The 19,563-nt window shown below is 36.0% G+C and overlaps 1 protein-coding gene across 23 annotated transcripts in view; it reads left to right on the top strand.

The window, feature by feature from the left end:
- The window catches only part of LOC139597438 (dystonin-like), a 291,384-nt gene that overhangs the window by 245,182 nt on the left and 26,639 nt on the right, over nt 1-19,563 (top strand). For all 23 annotated transcript variants that reach the window (XM_071442832.1, XM_071442802.1, XM_071442793.1 and 20 more), the window contains 13 exons: nt 1,898-2,129; nt 2,477-2,703; nt 3,367-3,489; nt 4,213-4,314; nt 5,889-5,990; nt 6,887-7,060; nt 7,848-8,003; nt 10,230-10,427; nt 10,921-11,049; nt 13,861-14,031; nt 15,366-15,521; nt 15,741-15,947; nt 17,614-17,733. In XM_071442832.1, coding sequence (XP_071298933.1) covers nt 1,898-2,129; nt 2,477-2,703; nt 3,367-3,489; nt 4,213-4,314; nt 5,889-5,990; nt 6,887-7,060; nt 7,848-8,003; nt 10,230-10,427; nt 10,921-11,049; nt 13,861-14,031; nt 15,366-15,521; nt 15,741-15,947; nt 17,614-17,733 — 2,097 coding nt within the window. The remainder of the gene's footprint in view (nt 1-1,897; nt 2,130-2,476; nt 2,704-3,366; nt 3,490-4,212; nt 4,315-5,888; nt 5,991-6,886; nt 7,061-7,847; nt 8,004-10,229; nt 10,428-10,920; nt 11,050-13,860; nt 14,032-15,365; nt 15,522-15,740; nt 15,948-17,613; nt 17,734-19,563) is intronic.

The following is a 19,563-nucleotide window of genomic DNA, read 5'->3' as shown; positions in this document are numbered from 1 at the left end:
TAAATGACATCAGATATCATCCAGCTTTTGAAGTGGTTATCGACATATTTTATTTTTTTATATATACATATATATATATATATATATTTATATTTACTAAACTTTCTAAACTTTCAGTCAATCTAAACACCTTCCTTATTAGCACCTCTGAAATATGCCTGATTATTTAAATCCTCTTTTTTTCTTTGTCATAAATGTTTAGTCCTCCTCTTATGTGGAGCTGCCAGTTTGAAAATGAAGATATTTATTTAGTGTTAGAGTCCCTGTTTTGTATGTGATAGACATCAACATGTTGTACTGGCTAAGTACAGAAAGGAAGAATTAAAATGCATTCTTTGCTAACACCTAGAACATAATCAGATGTTGAGAAATTACTGAATTATTTATGCAATACTTTATGGTTCATTTTATATACTTAAATGTATACACAGATGGCAAAGCAAAACATTGTAATGCCTACAGAATGTAATTATATAAAATCTTTTTTTATGAAGATATGTGAATATGGATTGTCAGATCTCTGCTATGATGTTTATGTCAATGTTTGTCTAGACAGTCCTTGAAGAGTAATTATTTAACTCTTCAGGTTTGAAATTATATTAAATTGCACTGTGTATCAAAGGAAGGACATAATGTATGAAGCTAGAATGAGACATTGTAATGACTTGCATTTTCTTCCTTTTATGTTCTAAAACACTTTGTCTTATTTGTTGAAGTTGGTACAAGGAGACCCACTGAATGCACTGACAACTTAAAAATGTGATCTGTGTCCTAAAATTAGATGCAAATATTGCCAAATTAATTTCAGTTTTTATCACTCTTGTTAGGTTTTGTTACCACAATCAGTTTCTTGGGAGTCTTGAATGTGGGAAGGCTACTATTTCATAACACATTTTGTTGGCTTGTGTGATACTTTTAACAAAAACACTGAGGCCTTTAATGTTAGTCACAGAGTCAGATTTGAAGTGGGTCGTATGGTGGGAAAAAAGTAATTATTGCCTGTGTATCTTCTATTGAATAGAAGGGATGTAGCTATTTGTTCACATAAGGTAATCTTGTTTGGCTGTGTTCTTTCTTGCATCTTTTCCAAGTGTTTTCAGGAATGCTTTTTGTAGATCCTGGAGAGTTATTAAATGCACCCACAATTTATTGATTTCTTTCATTTGAAAGGGGCGTGGTGGTGCGAGATATTGAGGAATCTCTAAGCATCCAAAAGCATATAATAAAGGCCAGCTTTGGACCTATCCCAAAGGCTGAACCACTTTAACACAGCTGTAATTGAGTTTCTGAGCACCTACCTGGGCTCAGTCAAACATGGAAGAACACAGTATATACATTGTTGTGTGCTTTTAGTTGCAGAAAGTACCATACCTTTACTGCCCTAGCGAGCACCTCCTGGCCACTAACAGATGTCTTTTTACATATACATACCTTACATATAAAGCCCTAATCAGAGGTAGTATATCAGTATGTTGGTCCTAACAGGAAAATATATGTTTTTAATAGTAAAGTACAAATCTTCCTAAAATGATGAAGTCAGAAACCCATGGCTCTCTAAAGCTACAAACTACATGAGTTTCACAGGACTAAATGTAAGCGGATTCTGCCATGGGTATAGTACTCTCAGAGGGAGTGGCTCAGGAGTGAAACCAAAGTTAATAGAAAAGTTCTTGAATTTGAGAGAACCTATCATTTTGCAAGGTTATTTTAGTAATTTAGAATTGAAAGAGTCTAGAGGGAGGTATTGCAATTTGCACATGCATATGTTGGATAGAGATGTAAAGTACTTTTTTCCAGGATAATTTCAGATGCCATTTTTTAGTTTGTTTGGTTTGGTTTTTTTTTTTAATATTCTAATTTGTCTGCCATGTCCTTCTGTCCTGTGGCATCCTTCTAGTTCCATGACAAGATAGATCCAACTCTGGAGAGTCTGAAGCGCATAGTTGAACGTCTGAGGCAGCCACCTTCGATCTCAGCAGAGGTTGAGAAGATAAAAGAGCAGATCAGTGAAAATAAGAATGTGTCAGTGGATCTGGAAAAACTTCAGCCAGTGTATGAGACACTTAAACAGAGAGGGGAGGAGATGATCGCTCGCTCAGAAGGTGCTGATAAGGATATGTCTGCTAAAGGTAATAGACTGAGAAAACTTTCATGTAGTGGAAATGCAGTAAGCTGCAGCATATAAAATTCTTCATTTCTGATGACCTCTAATCTGGGGAATGTTCTCCAGGAGAAGCTGCTTAAGATTTATAAAAACAAAACATCATTTAAAATAATTCATTGTGGATATGACCTTTATTTTATTTCTAAAGGCCATTGTGTTTGTTTCCACTTAACATTATGAGGAGTCCTGCAAAGAAATGTTTTAGAGTCTAAATTTTAAAATGTACACATATGTTTCTGCTGTAGAACTGTAGAGAGATTTATGACCAAGAATTGTTTGCCAAGGTAGTAATCTAGTTCCTTTGTTGTTTAGCTGTTCAAGATAAACTAGACCAAATGGTCCTAATTTGGGAAGACATCCAGACCCTGACTGAGGAAAGAGAGGCCAAACTGTTGGATGTAATGGAACTAGCTGAAAAGTTCTGGTGTGATCATATGGCTCTTGTAGCTACTATTAAAGATACTCAGGACTTCATTCGAGAACTGGAGGGACCTGGAGTTGACCCATCTGTAGTCAAGCAACAGCAAGAAGCTGCAGAGGTCAGTAGAAAGTATTTTCTTGATTTGAAGTACTTTATTTATGCTATGCAGAGGAGAAGATATTATTTTGTAAAGACTAAGAGGGATAATTGTGTAGAAATTTTCAGTAATGGTATCTCAAGAGTCTACAGTTAATAACACATATCAGTGCTTAATTGCAATGAGCATGCAACATGTGCTTGTCATTACATTTCCTTATTTGTTTGTAAATATGTACATAATAACCATCTCACTGAGACTTTGAAAAGTTGTACATACTTGAGATTCCTCGAGTCGTACGTAACATCCAAATGAAAGGTGGACAAATGTACTATGCTCTATGTATTATCCTCTAAGCCTGTAATTATTTATACTGATAGTTAAATGTTTGAAGGTTGAATGATAACCTCTGACAAAGAAGACACTCTGATTAAAGAAATCTAATTTAAAACTTCCTGTTTACTTTTTCTATCTCAAGCAAAATGATATCATAAACCATTGTTACAATTTAGACTGATGTCAGCTGATTTCATCCCTGCACTGCAAAGGGATGCTTATTTTCTAAGTCCAAGTGACTGGAAGGAAAACAAAGGTGGAATCCCACTGTGTTCTGTCTTAAAAGCAAGTTGTACATAGGTTATTAAATTTAGTATTAGCAGAGTTGGCTTTTTTTTCTCTTTGTAGGCTGCTAAAGAAGAAATTGATGGACTACAAGAAGAGCTAGAAGCAGTTGTGAGCCTTGGCTCTGAGCTGAGAGCTGCTTGTGGAGAGCCTGACAAACCCATTGTCAACAAGAGTATAGATGAGGTATGGGAAAAGCAGATGCTTAGGTCTGCTATGTGATAGCTTGCTCAGCTGAAATTTGTATATTCCCTATGACCCCAACACATTTTGAGAATAAAAATTTTGTGGCAAAAGTGAGACACCACTGAAGCCTTTGTGGTATTTGCCTTTTGAGTGAATAAATCTTGGATTAGAATGTACACACTGTTTTATTTAATTGATTTATGGTTTAGAACTTTTGTAAAAGACAGGTTTTTTAAAAAAATAGTTGCTGATTAGTATTGTAGGCGACTATTTCTTGTAAAAAGTAATGCTGGAATAAATTTTGGATATGTATTCTTCATGCCAAGTGAGACATCTTAACTGAGACTATCCTGTTTGGATGTCTATAAAGTACTTTTTATTTCTCCAGTCTTCAGCACTTTATGATTCTTTTAAGGTATTTTTATTATGGTGATGCAACTCCAAATGATTTAGTAGTATTTCCTCTACTAACTTTTGGATCTCTGTTAATAAAAATATTCAATCAATATTGAAGTTTACAGCTTTTATAATTCAGAACCTCTATTGAATTCTGAAAGAAACTAGTTCTGCAGTGATAGGGAGGACAAGAGTGTTAATACAGAATAAATGTGAGCTAGTCATGCTTAGTTTATTTGTATTATTGATCAGTGAAGTGTTAGTAAATGCACATTATATAGCAGTAAAATTCTTTTGTCTATGGGACTAAATTGTGCTTATTTGCAGCTGAATTCTGCCTGGGATGCACTAAACAAAACATGGAAAGAACGTGTGGATAAGCTTGGGGAAGCTATGCAGGCAGCTGTTCAATACCAAGATGGACTACAGGTAAGATATGTGACATACCTAACCCAGCCTTGGGTCAATGGGATTTAATGTGATTGCAGTAAAAAGTGTCATGTGATTAGGCAGGTGACAAGTGCTGCACTCTGGTTGTAGTGACTATTTTCTTGAGTAGGCAGGGTTTTTTTCTCAAGATTGGTTGGGGTTGGTTTGTTGGGATTTTTCTGCATTAAAGAGTGCATATATTGTGTTGTTTTATTCAAAATTAATGTCCCCTTGTTTGTTGATAAGAGCAGAGGTTTTTTGGCACCACACATTCATAGTAGTTCTGCTCACAGTTTCTTGTGATAGTCAAGGCAGGTTAAAGTTGTGACACATTTGGTCTGAAAGGAGCAGAGTACAAGTCTATATGCACACTTGCTGCTGTTTTCTTTGAGTCAAAGACAATTAAAGCACTTGAATTTTATTCCACCTTATAAGTAATAATAATTATTAACATAATGTTGCTAAACCATTATTCTTAGTATAATTTATATTCCTAGTATAATTTATCCTATCACAATACTTTAGAAGATTATCCCCTTTTTAAATCTATAGGCAAATGTTCCAGCAGTTTAAAGATATCTTGTACACTGTGCTTCCCAGAGCTGATGAAGTTTAAAGAAAAAGAGGGGTTGTGCTTTAGATGACCTTTAAAGGTCTCTTCCAACACAACCTATCCTTTGAAACTATGATCTTTTCTCTGTATGTGCTGTTGGGTTTTTTGTAGTTGTTTGTTTGTTTTTTCTTGGTGGAATTACTGTCTTCCATGGTTCATTAAATCTTTAAAACTCAAATTTCACATGACACTGAGGGCAGGTACTGCTGTATTTGGTGCAGATCAAGCAGCAGACCACTCCTGAATAATAATGCAACACGCCTGTTTTGCAGTGCACCATCACTATGGATTTTTGTCTGTGTTCTCCTGTGTTCCTGCTGTGCAGAGATTGATTAGACAGAATCAGCACCATTTGGTTTAAGTACTTTCTATTTCCTGTAGCTGTACAAGGCACATCCTAGCATCAGAACTGGGGAGACATAATTTATTTTTTATTTTTTATTTTTTTAAAGTCACTCTGCATTATCCTCTAGAGATTCATTGTAGCTCAGTTATGATCCTTCACTGCCTAGTATGTACCAAATAGGTAGTTCCATGTTCCTTACACAAATAGCTTGCTTCAAAAGTTTGTAATCCTCATTTAAGGTGTGTTATCTTTCCATTTTCACTCCAAACAACTGTAGAACAGAGTTTGTCTTGTGTAAAATCTGCAATTTTTATGAATCTCCTGAAAGGTAAATACAAGAAGTAGATTGCTGCTCAGCATGAATAATTCTGGCTGAATCTTGCTGCTAATAGAAGTCCAGTATTGCAGAATGTGCACTCCTGTAACTGTTACAGGGGTATTTGTTCTATTGTATTACAAAGAAACCTAGGTTTTGCTGGGAAAGTTATTTTCTTTGAAAGAGAACAGCAATACTTTCTCTGGAAAAAGGAAAAGTTCTGATATTTTACTCAATACAACTTTCAAAACTAACAGCATTTCTCTGCTCACATTTAAATATCACACTGTGATTTTCAGGCGTTATTTGACTGGGTAGACATTGCTGGTGGCAAGTTAGCATCTATGTCCCCAGTTGGAACTGATCTGGAGACAGTGAAGCAGCAAACAGAGGAACTTAAGGTATGAACTAGCCATTAATTTCCTTTATATTTCCATTTGTCTGTATTTTTCGGTGTTGCGCAGTATTTTTTGAGAGTCAAATACAATTTTCATTTTCAATTTTTAGTAAAGAAGAATTTGCATGAAAATTTAAAAATATTTAATATCAAAGTTTTCATTTTAAAATGCACTTAACTTGAAAAAGTATTCCAAATTTTGTCTAGGCTACATTTTATTTTTTCTGATAGCCCAAAAATAGTTGTAGTATCATTCATTCTCTGTCAAAAACGATGAAGTTATTATGTGCAGGATTCTTCTGCTATTATGTTTTCTTGCTTCTAACATGAACAATTTCTTTGAGGCTCTGAGAGAAGGCCTCCAAAGCTTTGCTTCTGCCATTAGAGCCTTTATGTAAATGCTCACACAGATCATGACATTCCCAATATGTGAGTAAGGTGAAAATCAAAATTCCAATCTAACTTGGAAATCTGTCTGCAGGGATCTGTACTTGTGACCAAATGTACTCCTGATGTTGGGATGCTGCTATGCCATATTTAAAAAGCAGACATATGTGAAGATCAGAGAAGGTTCTTGGTCTTGTTGCTCACTTGTAGATTTTGTTGGCTGTGGGCAGGTTGTTTTATGTATTTTATGATGTAACTTCAAATGAATTGTGACCTTACATAGTTCAGAACATATGTACACAAGATGCCTTCAGACTGTTGCACCAATTGTGTGTTAAAGAAAGTGTTCTACTGAAGAAAATTTGCTTTCACTTCCTTTCAAGAATAATTCCATTTGAAATTTATAACATTATCACCATCACAACCACAAGAGCTAGAACACAGAATCGTTCTGTGATTCTATAATCATTATTTGTGTTTCATTTACTTCTTTTCTTTTTCTATTTACCATAGCAATTTAAGACAGAAGCTTATCAGCAGCAGATAGAAATGGAAAGACTGAACCATCAGGCAGAACTATTGCTAAAGAAAGCAACACAAGAGAGTGACAAGCACACTGTTCAAGACCCTCTCTCAGAGCTCAGACTATTGTGGGACAGCCTAGAAGACAAAATTATAAGTAGACAGGTAAATAAGCTTGGAGGTGGGGGCTTTATTAATGATTTTGTTTTTTGTGAAAAATTCTTTGTTATGCATAATGCTTATATTAATTTACACATTCCTTTTAGTTTGGAAGCTAAAAACTTATATATAATAGCATTTGAATTGTACAATTAGTTTAGTTTTTAAAACTTTTTTAAACCTTCTTTTTAAATTTTCTGTCAGTAATGCTATGCTGAATGATTATTATTGCATTTTGGTTATTCAATGATGTCTTAAGTAGCAGTTGAAAACATGTTTATATGTGCAAAGTAATAGTAGCTGCTGAGCTGAACAATTGAATAAAATCCCATTAACTTAATATTAAACTATTTTGGTGTTATTTCCTTAAATTATCAAGCTGAGAGATGTGAAAAGGTCCTTTGAGGTGTGTTATTTTTTCTAAACTGAATAATTTCATGACAAAGAAAAAATTTTAAAGAGATCATGCACCAAATTGCATTTATATTGAAATTATGTTTTAAGTGATAAAAAGCTACTAATACATCTGATGAAAGAGCCTTCAATCTTAACTCTGGTCTGGTATGGCTTCTCCTGAGGCCAGGAATTTGAGCCTGGAATGCAAGGCTTTACAAGGGAATTGCTAACTCAGCTGTAGTTATAAAGCATTGCTTGTACTGGGTAACTGTTCCTCCCTGGCTTTTATTCTGTCTTATGTGTGGACTCTGCTCTGGGTTATGGTGACTAATGGTAATGTAAGACAATTCAATTGCATTGTGAAACGATTTTCTTGTTAACTTTATTTTTACTGTAGCACAAGCTGGAAGGTGCCTTGTTGGCCTTGGGGCAGTTCCAGCATGCCCTGGATGAGTTACTGGCATGGCTGACACATACAGAAGAGTTGCTGAATGAACAGAAACCCGTGGGTGGAGACCCCAAGGCTATTGAAATTGAACTTGCCAAACATCATGTATGTAATTATAATTAATTTGGTTAATAACCAAAATGTTCTTTTGATATTTATCTTAGGGATGAGTCTTCTAGTAAAACTTCACATTTGATAAATAATTCTCTACATATACTTTCAAGATGCAGACTATAGCTGGAATGAAGGCTTAGAATAAGTAATATCTTGCCTCTTACTCCTCCACGTGCCTTCCTTTCTTGCATATGCTATGCAAGTGGCGTAGGTTTTAGCCAAAAATAAACAGCTTACCCTAGACTCCACCTCTAATCACCTTTCTTTGACCTAGGCAATTCAAAACCTGAACCTTCCTGAAGCAGTAAGCTCTTTGATTACTGCTGTTTAAGCCAGGCCTCACAAGCTGCATGACTCTTGCATATCTTTGGTTCTTTCTTCCCTCTCAGAAAATAGTGATTTGTTCTGAATTCTGCAAAATTGTGTGTCAGTTGGGTTCAGCTAAGATGGAAAATGCTTCTCCGAAAATCTGTGCAAACTCCCATCTTTTTCTCTGTGTTACTTGCAACATAGGGTTAAGGGTTTTTTGTTTGTTTGTTTGTTTTAGTATTTTTACTGATCATTGTTATTTTGAAGCCCATGGAAGAATGATTCTGCTATGCCTTTATTTTTAGAACATCTCCTAGGACTAAGAGATTTTCCCTGCCTCAGTGTGTAGTTCTGTGCTCTTCATAACAATATGTTCTTTCTGGGCTTGAAGATTTCAATCTAACCTTATAATTCCTCTCCCTTTAAATCTGCCATTTAATTTTTGGCCTGCATATGATGTAAAAAGCGCTCAGAGTCCATTTTGGATTTTGAGAGAATTGATTGAAATTGACAGTACACAGATAATTAAAGTATTTTCATTGTCTGTGTTAATGCTGCTATGCAGCTTCTGAAAACTTTTGGGTGGTCAGTTGGAATTTGAACAGAATACAGTATCTACATAGCCTATGTGACTATTGTTATAAACAGACCCTTTTAAAACAAAGTAAATAAAATTACAAAGCCAGGTTCTGCTCCATGAGCCTTTTATGTTCTTATCGAACGGAAGTGTTTCACTAGTGAAGAGCATCGAGGCATCATTTGTGTCTGTGCTGAAGGAGTTCAGCAAACACATGAATGAATCTACTTCCTTTTCATAATACAGAGTTTATAGGTTAGAAAGTTCACACAGTAGTACATCCTGTGGTAGCCTGTAAAAACATCCACCTCTTGAATAACTTTGGAAAGAATAGACCTTGTTCTTAGTGAGTCTCAGCAGGAAGGAAGGGATAAGATGCATCTGCTTCTTTGAATACCTTTTTTTACCCTGTTAGGAAAATAAAATAATCTGATTCTCAGCTTAGAAGAATTAAAGTAAATGTAATGTGTGTTTTGTATTCAAGGTCTGCTTGTGACTTGCTATTTCATATTGTGCTCCACATAGTTTATTTTTAAGTTTCTTTGTATTTAGCTTTGCATTTTTTCCATATGCTAGTACTCTGATGGGGGTGAGTTTCAGTCAGACTCCATGGAAGATAGGAATCATAAACTTGAATTTCTTAGATAGGGTTTACCATTCTCTTCCCAGCCATTTTATGTATTTCTTTTTCTGTTCTATGTTAAAGCTTTTTTTGCCCTGCTCTCCATCCTTCTCAAAACAGCATTTTCCCCCAAATGTGCCTTTTGCCTTTTATGATTTTTACTGTGGTTGGTGATAAGAGGTTTTCCAGCAGATTGAGGAGGTCTTTTGGTGTTAGTAATACAACTATCCCCTAGCTTTTAGCACAGGTCAAGTGTCCTGGTAGCCTGAAAGGAGTGATAATGTGAAAGGAGTTGTAGCCGTGAAATGGGCAAGAAGACATTGTGGCAGCTGGGTTGTTGTATAGCACAGCAGGCACATAGTATTCAAAGAAAAATCCTGTTAAAAGAAAGTATATAATAAATTTAAAAAGTGAAGAAATAATTATTCCCTAGCACTACTAGAAACCTTTGATAATTTCAGAAATATATGCTTTCAGAAGGAATATATTATTTTTTTCCAAGATACAAAAATAAACTTCAGTATTTTGTCAGAATGGTTGCTGTCAGAATTGTTAGTGCATTTGATTGAAGAGATCTAAGAGCTTTAATTTCTGACACCTGTGCTGATGTTTAACTATTGTCTTGTCCTTGGACTACAACTGGCTCAGTCACTGTGAGTGCCTTCATTCAGTAACTTACTGATATGACCATGCTGTGTTACAATTGTAGGTGCTACAAAATGATGTTTTCGCTCATCAGTCTACGGTGGAAGCTGTTAAAAAAGCAGGAAATGACCTGATTGAATCAAGTGCTGTTGAAGAAGCAAGTAATTTACGGAGCAAGTTGGAACTCCTGAATCAGCGCTGGCAAAACTTGTTGGAAAAAACAGAGCAAAGGAAACAGCAGCTGGATAGTGCCTTGATCCAGGTGAACAGGAAATGATCAAATATAGAGATAACTCAGAAAAAGTGTCTTTTACATGAAATACACAGATACATGTATTAGAAGTTGGCCGAAATCAAAACCATTATGCAGATGCTCCTGAATCTGGAGAAATTTTGAATCCAGCTGTATCTTCCACAGCTGGACATTGTCCCTTACAGTGCTGATATGAGAATTCAGCTTTTGGTCTACATGTTTGTAAAGGGTGAAATTTCTGTATAGTTGTATTATTCAGGGAAACCATGGTGTCACAGTAGTTATTTTGACTGCTTTTATGATTTCTATGGTTTTTGTCCTTTAGATTGAATTCAGCTAGTTTGTTAGTTTGCTTTTTCCTTTTTTTCTTTCTTCTTCTTTAATTTACTTTGATTATTACAAATTTCTGATTATATCAATTGCAAATCTGCTTATGCATCTGAGCTGGTTATTGTAATGGAGAGCATTTAAGTTATCTCTAAAATGATGTGGTATAATTTAGGCTCAAGGTTTCCATGGTGAAGTTGAGGATCTGCAGCAATGGCTGACAGACACTGAACGTCAGCTGTTGGCATCAAAACCTGTTGGAGGCTTACCAGAAACAGCAAGAGAGCAGCTTAATGCACATATGGTAAGTATCAGTATTAGAATGCTTTGCAAATTGCATTTCAGGACTAACTATCTTTTAAGGGTGTTTTTTATAAATATAGAGTGTGTTCTATATATCACAAGGTCTGTACAGTGTCTTAAAGAAATTTAATAGCTTTCAAAACAACACTGTTATTTACAGTGTAGTTTAGAAGCCTGTTGGGATATGCCCAAAGCTGAAGCATTATTAGTGTTGAGACAAATAAAACAACTTTTGCATCTTTACAAAAGGTGATTTTTCATGATTTCTATTCTTCTTTTCCCTTCTGACCCCATAACTAAGTTTATGATTTTTCTAAAGTTTGAAGATGAACCTAAAAATGGCCCACATTCACTAAACCTTAAGAGACTTGATCCTTTATTCTTTATTTAACCAAAGCTGACAGTAAAGTCATCATTAGCATAGAAATAAGAGGGACTACTGGCTCATAGAGGCAGTGCTTTGATTAGAAATGGCAAGCTGACCAGGATGACTGAATTATTCCCTTTCTTTTAAGAAACATTCTGTGGATTTCTCTTCTTCCATAGAACCATAGAGTTTTTAAAAAGACACTTAAACTTGATCTCTGGCCTCTAAGGAAGGTGGTTCTTACTGCTCCATTTGTGTAAAATCATGATGAGCTTTAGACCAGGATATAAGCCCAAACCTGGTGATCTGAACCTCAGAGGTAACAGTGATACTGAACTGTACTTGAACTGGAATATGCTTGACTTGACACTTCCAATTAGAATGCTGAATTGTCATGTTAAAAATCAGATTTTTTTTTTTGAATGGTGCTAAAGATCATTGGTTACCAACACGGGGCACTTTTTTTCCCCCTTCCTTTTTGTCGTCAAAAATTTGCCAGTATCTATAACTGATAGGGAAAGTAGTTTATAGTTTTAAAATCATATAAGACAGGAAACTAGATCCAAACACAAATATTCCTGTTGTTTTGAATCCCTATAATCCTTTTCTATTTTTCATAAAGGAAAAACAAAAAAGGGAGAAAAATAGGTGGTAGGGTTTTTTTTCCCCTGTGAGAGTGGACTCATGATTCTCTGAAAGTCAGTGGTGATCTTTCCCTTTTTCATCCTGCACTTATATCAAGATGCAAAAATTTTCATGGAAGGCTTCAGAATTTTCTTTTAGTACATTCTTTGCTATGCAATTTTTCCACACTTACAAAGGCACTTAATTAAAGGGCCCTTAGTTGAAGGGCCTTTATGTAATAGTCAGAACAAGTCTGACTGTCCCCAGTAATATACACTCTAGATGTAGAATCCCTCCCTAACTGTACATGTACATTTTAACAGGATGTTACTGTCCTGGTAGCCATCTGCAGGCACTGACTTGCTATCAACCCTTAAAGCACAGAACTTGATTTCTTTTTGGTTAAACCTTAATGCACATGTGCAGATATGTGTTAATTCTCTCCTTTTATTTTTTTTTTTTTTTTCTGAAATGTTGAGGCCACTTGTCATGTTGTCTGCTACATTCCAACTTCAAACTTGGCTCTAAGCAGTTAGAGCCAGCTGTGTCAGTTATTGATGTGAAACTGAAGGAGAAAGTTTTACACTACATTTTGATTTGTTCCTCTTTGGAAGTAATGTTATGAACCATGTTCTTTAGTATAAGGCCTGTTTCCACAGATATGAATAAAAGACAAAAATAAAAGATATGAATAAAAGAACGTCAGCCATAATTGGTTTACAAATGGAGTTGAAATTGGGCTGCATTTCCAGCTAAAGCAGCTCCAGGAAAACAAAAGATATGAAGAGATATTACAGAATACCAGTACAAAAGGGGTTTAAAAAGACACCTTTTTAGCTATCCCAGTGCTGCTCAGACCATCCCTCTCCTTTTCCTAAAACAATCATTCTTTCCAGTTCCTTCCTGAAGTAGTAGGAGGAAGCAGACTAGGGGACACCACTTTCCATAGTCCTCAGAGAGAAAACAAAGAAGCTTTCTGTTGTGTCAAAATCTTAATCTCATGAATGAGCCTGCTTCTTGCTTTTCCCTCCTATGTGGTCAGGTACAGAGCCCTGTGTACAGTATCTCTTAACCCCCCAAAAATGTCTGGTTTGGGCTCTTCTCCTGAGAATCAGAGGGAAAAGTACTTTTCTTCTTATTTGTAAACCACTTATTCCTCATCTCCTTGTGAAGATGTTCCTCATTTGTGAGTCTGCAGCAGCTTCATTGGTACATTTTGATTTGTCTGTTGCCAATACTGAACGTGTCTGTTTGAGTCAGGGGGATGCATGGGAGCTCCCAGACTTTTGCCAGCTTACCAACATAATTAAAAAAGCATAATTATTAGAATAGTTTATAGGTAAAACACATTGTTACCATTATTATTACAGCTTTCTTATTATGTCTGAAATGTCTTCAGCGCTCATGCCTGGCAAGTGAAGATACTGACAATGTACAATAAACCAGCCCTCCCAAGCTGTCCCACCCACTTTTGAAGGGTATTGGATAGGTCTGGACTTCCAGCACACTGTGTAATGCTGTGTTTTGTGTTTTGGCTACAGATGGACTTTAAGCCAACCAAGTTGTAGCAACTCTTCTTCAATAAGTGCATAGTATTTACTTTGCCAGTCTTTGAACCTCAGAGAAGACATTGACAGACAATACATTTCCTGAGGAGCTGTGTCCCTCATTTTCTCATTTGGCTTTCTATGAATTACATGTGTTTCCTTTATTAGTCTTAATCATACCTGCTAAATGTTGGGGGAGGAATAAATACTATACAGATTTTTATAAAGAGTATTGAATTTCTACCTTATTATTTCTGATCCTTTCTTTATTTAGGAACTTTGTGCTGCCTTTGAGGCCAAAGAAGAGACATACAAGTGTCTAATGCAAAAAGGCCAGCAGATGCTTGCAAGATGCCCAGAGTCTGCTGAAACAAATGTTGAACAGGACATAAATAACTTAAAAGAAAAATGGGAATCTGTGCAAACAAAACTCAGTGAAAGAAAAGTAAGTGTTTTTACATAGAAATAGAAGTGTAAATCATGCATTTAAGTGTGTTAATGATCAGTGCTTTTATGGATGTATACTTGCCTGATTTTTTACATTTAAAATCAGTTGTAGAGACTGGCATAATTCAGTGATGTGCTTAGAAAGTACTGGGGAAAATAAGATTCAAGAAGTTAATTATCCATAATCGGGGAGGAGTATGGTGAGAATGGCCCAAGTCTGTTTCACAGAAATACATTAACTGATACTGTTAATGCTTATTTGGTAGGCTAGGGGTTTTATGGGTTTTATTGCAGTTATGAGTTTTTATTCAGTAATGGACTGAACAAGAGACTGAATGATCCTTCAAGTTTATCTCCTCAGTACAGAATTGCTGTGTTAATTTTCCTAGATTTTAGCCTTTTTTTTTTTAAATTCCCCAATGCTTGGCCTTTTGCTATTTACTTCAAGTGACTACCTTCTGTTCTAGCAGATCAATAGCATGATTTCACTCATATGCAACATACGTTTTCTTGTTATTAATTTCACGTGGCTTTCATTCCTTCACGAAATACAGTCCACTTGTTCTAACTCAGTCAAACCCATGATTGCAAACAGAGAAACTCTCTGTACAGCACTGATAAGTATAAAGCACAAATATTTAACTCACAACTTAGCTGTATTTTAAAGTCATAACACTCACGTATCTTAAAGTAATAACAAAGTAAAAATGACAAACTAATTAATACCCAGTACAAGCAGCTTCTTCTAGGAAGGTGTAAGGTTGAAGTGCTCAGTGAGGTCAGCAGTGTAAATGTTTGAAAATCTCTGACTGCCGTCTCATGATCAACAAAATTCTGCATCCCCAATTAGTTTCTGTTTGGGCAACCAAAATGACAATTGGACTGAATTAAAAAGAAGTGCTCTAGGAAAACTTACTCTTCATTAAGTGCAAGAGAATAAATTTGATGACCTACTTGAGTCTCTTCCAAGTGCACTACCACCTTAGATTTCTGAAATTTTACTGGTTTAGCATCGAACTTGATAAATCCAAATGTCCCATTTGGATTAAGTAGTAGGAAATATGCTCTAGTGTGGAAAAATTTATCTTGATACTAGATGCTGTATTTTCTATTCATCTGTTATATGTAATTTTGCTCTAACTCCTGTATCCATCTCCTTGAATATGCTTGAATATAAGCTGTTATTTTAAAACTCAGAGACTTTGAATTGGAAAAGTGCTTTAAAATGCTAAAGTAAAATGGTTTACTCTGAAGTGCTGAACTAAAATGGTTTCCTTGGCTGAAGCCCCCGCACACTATCAGCTGCTAATAAAGTATGACCTGTCTTTGCAGACCAAACTGGAAGAAGCCCTCAATTTAGCAATGGAGTTCCACAACTCACTTCAAGATTTCATCAACTGGCTTACTCAGGCTGAGCAGACTCTAACTGCAGCTTCTCGGCCAAGTCTTATCTTGGACACTGTCTTATTTCAAATTGATGAACACAAGGTATGTAAAGAAACAGATGTGTAATGTTTTTCTCCCACTCTGTGGAGATACTGTAACAATGTCCAAATGAATCCTATAATGCTGGCACTCAGAGAAACATTTCATTTGTTTTAAAATTGTGTTTTGTAGTCTTTCTCACTACATCATTCTTTATCAGACTGGGTTTTTTCAGTGTTTACCCAACACAGTATTCAGTAATTTTTACCCTTTTTTTCCAAGGTTTTTGCCACAGAAGTGAACTCTCATCGAGATCAGGTCATAGAGCTGGACAAAACTGGAACCCATTTGAAATATTTCAGCCAGAAACAGGACGTTGTCCTTATTAAGAATCTGCTGATCAGTGTACAGAGTCGATGGGAAAAAGTAGTCCAACGCTTAGTTGAAAGGGGAAGAGCTTTGGATGATGCAAGGAAAAGAGCCAAACAGGTAATGGGACAACAGCTGTTATAGAGCTCTTTGAACTTAGATGTAATTGCATCCAGATTCTTGAAGAATATGATGCTTTAAAACACTTACAAAGCAAGCCTGGGTTTAGTGTAACAGACAGTGTTGAGTTAGTGGAACGATTTCTGTGATTCAATCCCAGAGCACTTCATTTGGGAAGTGAAAGCATCATTTTCAACCCAAGCAGTGACTTCTGTCTGCAGTATAGGATAGTCTGAAAAAAGAAAGTTACAGTATGGGTTCCAGATGTGTATTAGTGCCATCTGTCTTCAAAAAGAAGTTTCATAATCAACCCTGTATATTTTAAAGAATGTGATGAGCCCTTTTCACTAATCTGTGGGAGTATTCCTTAGCATTTTCTTCTTGGGTCTATGTTGTGTCCTGATTTATACTCAACCCTTATCACTCAGTTTCTTATGTTAGTTACTATACCAATATCTTCTGTGTGGTAAGATTTCTTAATTTTTTTCCTTATAAACCCAGAGAGGTTGTTTTTTGGGGGGAGGGGGCTGTTTTCACAGTTTTCTTTATTTGGGAGGATACGTGCTTTTTTCCTTAGATACGTGTTTCCCTCACTAAGGAACATAAATTATAAGATGCAAAATGTGTGAGAAGAATCTAAGCTGTTTAAATACCAACAGGAAGTTCTAGCTCCTTTCTATTCAAGGGAACATGATCATTCAAGATTTGGTGATGTTCACAGCTAAACCATGTTCCAATATTCACCACTACCACCATTCATTCAGCTCACAGAGCAAGAAGTTCTCTGGGCAATGAATTAGCCCACAAGCCAGTTGTGCTTCTTATTTTCCAGCAGTTTCTATTGTGCACTCACACATAGAGCAGTTCTGCAATGAGATGGGTTTCATCTCAATATGCATTTACAAAGCTTAATACAGTGTTATTAAGATGACAACTGTGTATGTGGAGTGTGGAAGGAATACTGAAAGCTGCTGGTGTCAAGGCCTGATCAACAGCCCTGAACAACAGTGTCTTAGATGCCTTGAAAGGTTTCTGAACTAGTTTCTTGTGCTTCCATGTGTAGGCAGCCCAGGCAAGAAGAATTTTCAAGAGAGAGAGAAATAACCAGCTTAAAAAGATCAAAACCCAAATGGATGACACTTTGTGAAAGCTGGTTGAATTTTTACTTTTCCCCTGCTTCCTTCCCTGAAGTGCTCTTTTCTTTGAAACAGGAAGGAAGATCAAAAATCTGTTCCTTGCTCATCAAGATATCATTTGATATAATGAGAGTTTTTAAGAGTGTTACAGGCAACATCTTGGGCAGTCATGCAGACAGAAGTTGTCTCCAGTGATTTCCTGCCTTGGTCCCATATAAGCAATAGCTAAGCCCTGTTCTTTCTGTATTTACTATCCATTACTAAACCTGTAGAAATCTTAATGACCAACACATCTGACAGATACATGTGACGTGTGCACATCATGCACATTAAAGGTTGTTAACTCACTTGATGAAGGGAGACTACTACACACTGGGCACATGGGTAGACCAGTTTTGTTTAAGAGACCAGGGAGAAAAAAACCATCAAATTTTGTCAAAGTTTGCCAGTCTTGGTTGGGGTTTAATGCTTTTGGACTGTTTTATGAACCATGGAATTTTAAAGTCTATGCAAATCCTTTTTTCCTTTAGTTCCATGAAGCCTGGCATAAACTTATGGAATGGCTGGAAGAATCAGAGAAATCTCTGGACGCAGATCTTGAAATTGCAAATGACCCTGACAAAATAAAGATGCAGCTTGCACAGCATAAGGTGAGTCATGACACACAAAATGCCCAGTGAAATGTAGGTAAGTCTCTTGGCCTTGCACTGTTCAGTCATCAAAGAAAGTACATTTGCGGCCTCACTACAATGGAATGTTTATTCACATCAAGTTTAATGATGGTGTTTTAACAGGGTGGGAATGAAAAGAACTTTTCAGAGTACCTGATATGTGGGGGAATGGTTAAAAATGAAGAGGAAAGAATAATACAGCACCATGGAAACTTTAAAAAGTAGATTAATACCATTTCAGAATAGAGATCTCTGAAGAGGCTTTTCTTTCTTAAGTTCTTAAACCAAACATTTACTGTCCACTTACTTGGGTTGAGATTTTTCTTTTAATACTTCAGGACAACTTCAAAAGTGAAAAAAAATGTTAATCAAGTATTTTGATTGCTTTTTATGTTAAGTGGAAATATTTATTTAATTCCATTAATATGGAAATATTAATGAAATACCCTAGAAAACACCATGACAGTATTAGAGCAAATACTGCCTCCATATTTCTCTTTATTGGATTCAAAATTCTGAAACCATCTTTTCAGAAATTCAGCTGTAAATATGTAAAAATCTCTCTCATTCACTTGGCTCGTCAAACTTGTGATGATAGTGTAAAGCTCTGTAATTCCATCAGACACAGCAAAAGCAAAGACAGAAGTAGTCTTTACTTCATTTTGACTGACTTCTTTAAAATGCCTAGAATAATATATTATTGAAGATCCAGTGGATGAGAGGTAGAATCTTCAGAGATATTAAGACTTCTCTTGGGACAGTTTCATTAAACACTAGAATCATTTCATTTTCTACATTTTGACATATATTTACTTTTTATGTCAGTTTTATTGTTCTCCATTTGCTTATCTTTTTTAATATTTCACAATATCCTGAGGGGTTTTCATATCTAATTTTTTCTTTTCACTGTAGCTTCTGGTGATTGCCCTTACCTCTGACAAATTTTGTCATGTATAATAATGACTTCATCAGTCTGCTTTATTTTTTTATCATCTCTCAGGTTGCATGATGTGTTGTTTATCAGCCAGGAAACCATTCTCCTTTAATATAGTGAGAGCTGGCAGTTGGTCAAGCAAAAATAATTTTACCTGTATCTGCTGTTAAAAACCTTAAGATAAAACCTACATTCTGTTATGCCAACTCTGCAATTTCACTTTGTTTTGGGATTGCTGCTGTTGCCAGAATTTGAAGTCAGTGATCTGAACTGGCAGGGGGGGATCTTGCTGTTATGATAGTCTGAGTCTTGCTAATCTTCTAATCCTTTCACTCCTCTCTTTTCTTTACATATTCAAATTCCTCACAGTATGGTCAGCACTGTGACTTTGCTTTGAGGTTTTCAGGATTCTCCACCTGTATCCTCATCCCATCTTCAGAAATGTTAAACCTGAGAAACTTGATATGTGCTTTATACCTACAGCAATACATTTTATGAGACCAAACTTCCTCAAATGGACTGGCAGACTCATCACTTCTGTCACTGATATCTTTTCTTCAGCTTCTTTCGTGTAAAACGCCTGCAGAGCATTACAGCTTGAGTTGCTTGAATCTCTTTAAGGAATGGGATGAAACTGGTACAGGCACATAAGGGTTGAAACTGGTGATCTGGAGAAAAAAGATGAATGTGTGAGAGAGAGGGAGTTTGGTGAACTTTGTGACTTTAAACTTCAAACACCACCCTCTGAAGAAATCAACTCAATTGTTTTTTAATGAGTTGTCAAACCTCCCAACACTGCAACGTCCTTCCTTGTATTTTGAGTCTTTTCCTTCCACTCCCACATATACTCTGTGTCTGTCTTTGTCTTTTCTGTC

This window comes from Agelaius tricolor, unplaced genomic scaffold, assembly GCF_023055355.1.
Source record: "Agelaius tricolor isolate 1412-34295 unplaced genomic scaffold, bAgeTri1.0.p SCAF_1, whole genome shotgun sequence".
Classification (NCBI taxonomy): Eukaryota; Metazoa; Chordata; class Aves; order Passeriformes; family Icteridae; genus Agelaius; species Agelaius tricolor.
Note: the sequence above shows the minus strand (reverse complement) of the source record. Positions and strands in the feature narration are given on the sequence as shown.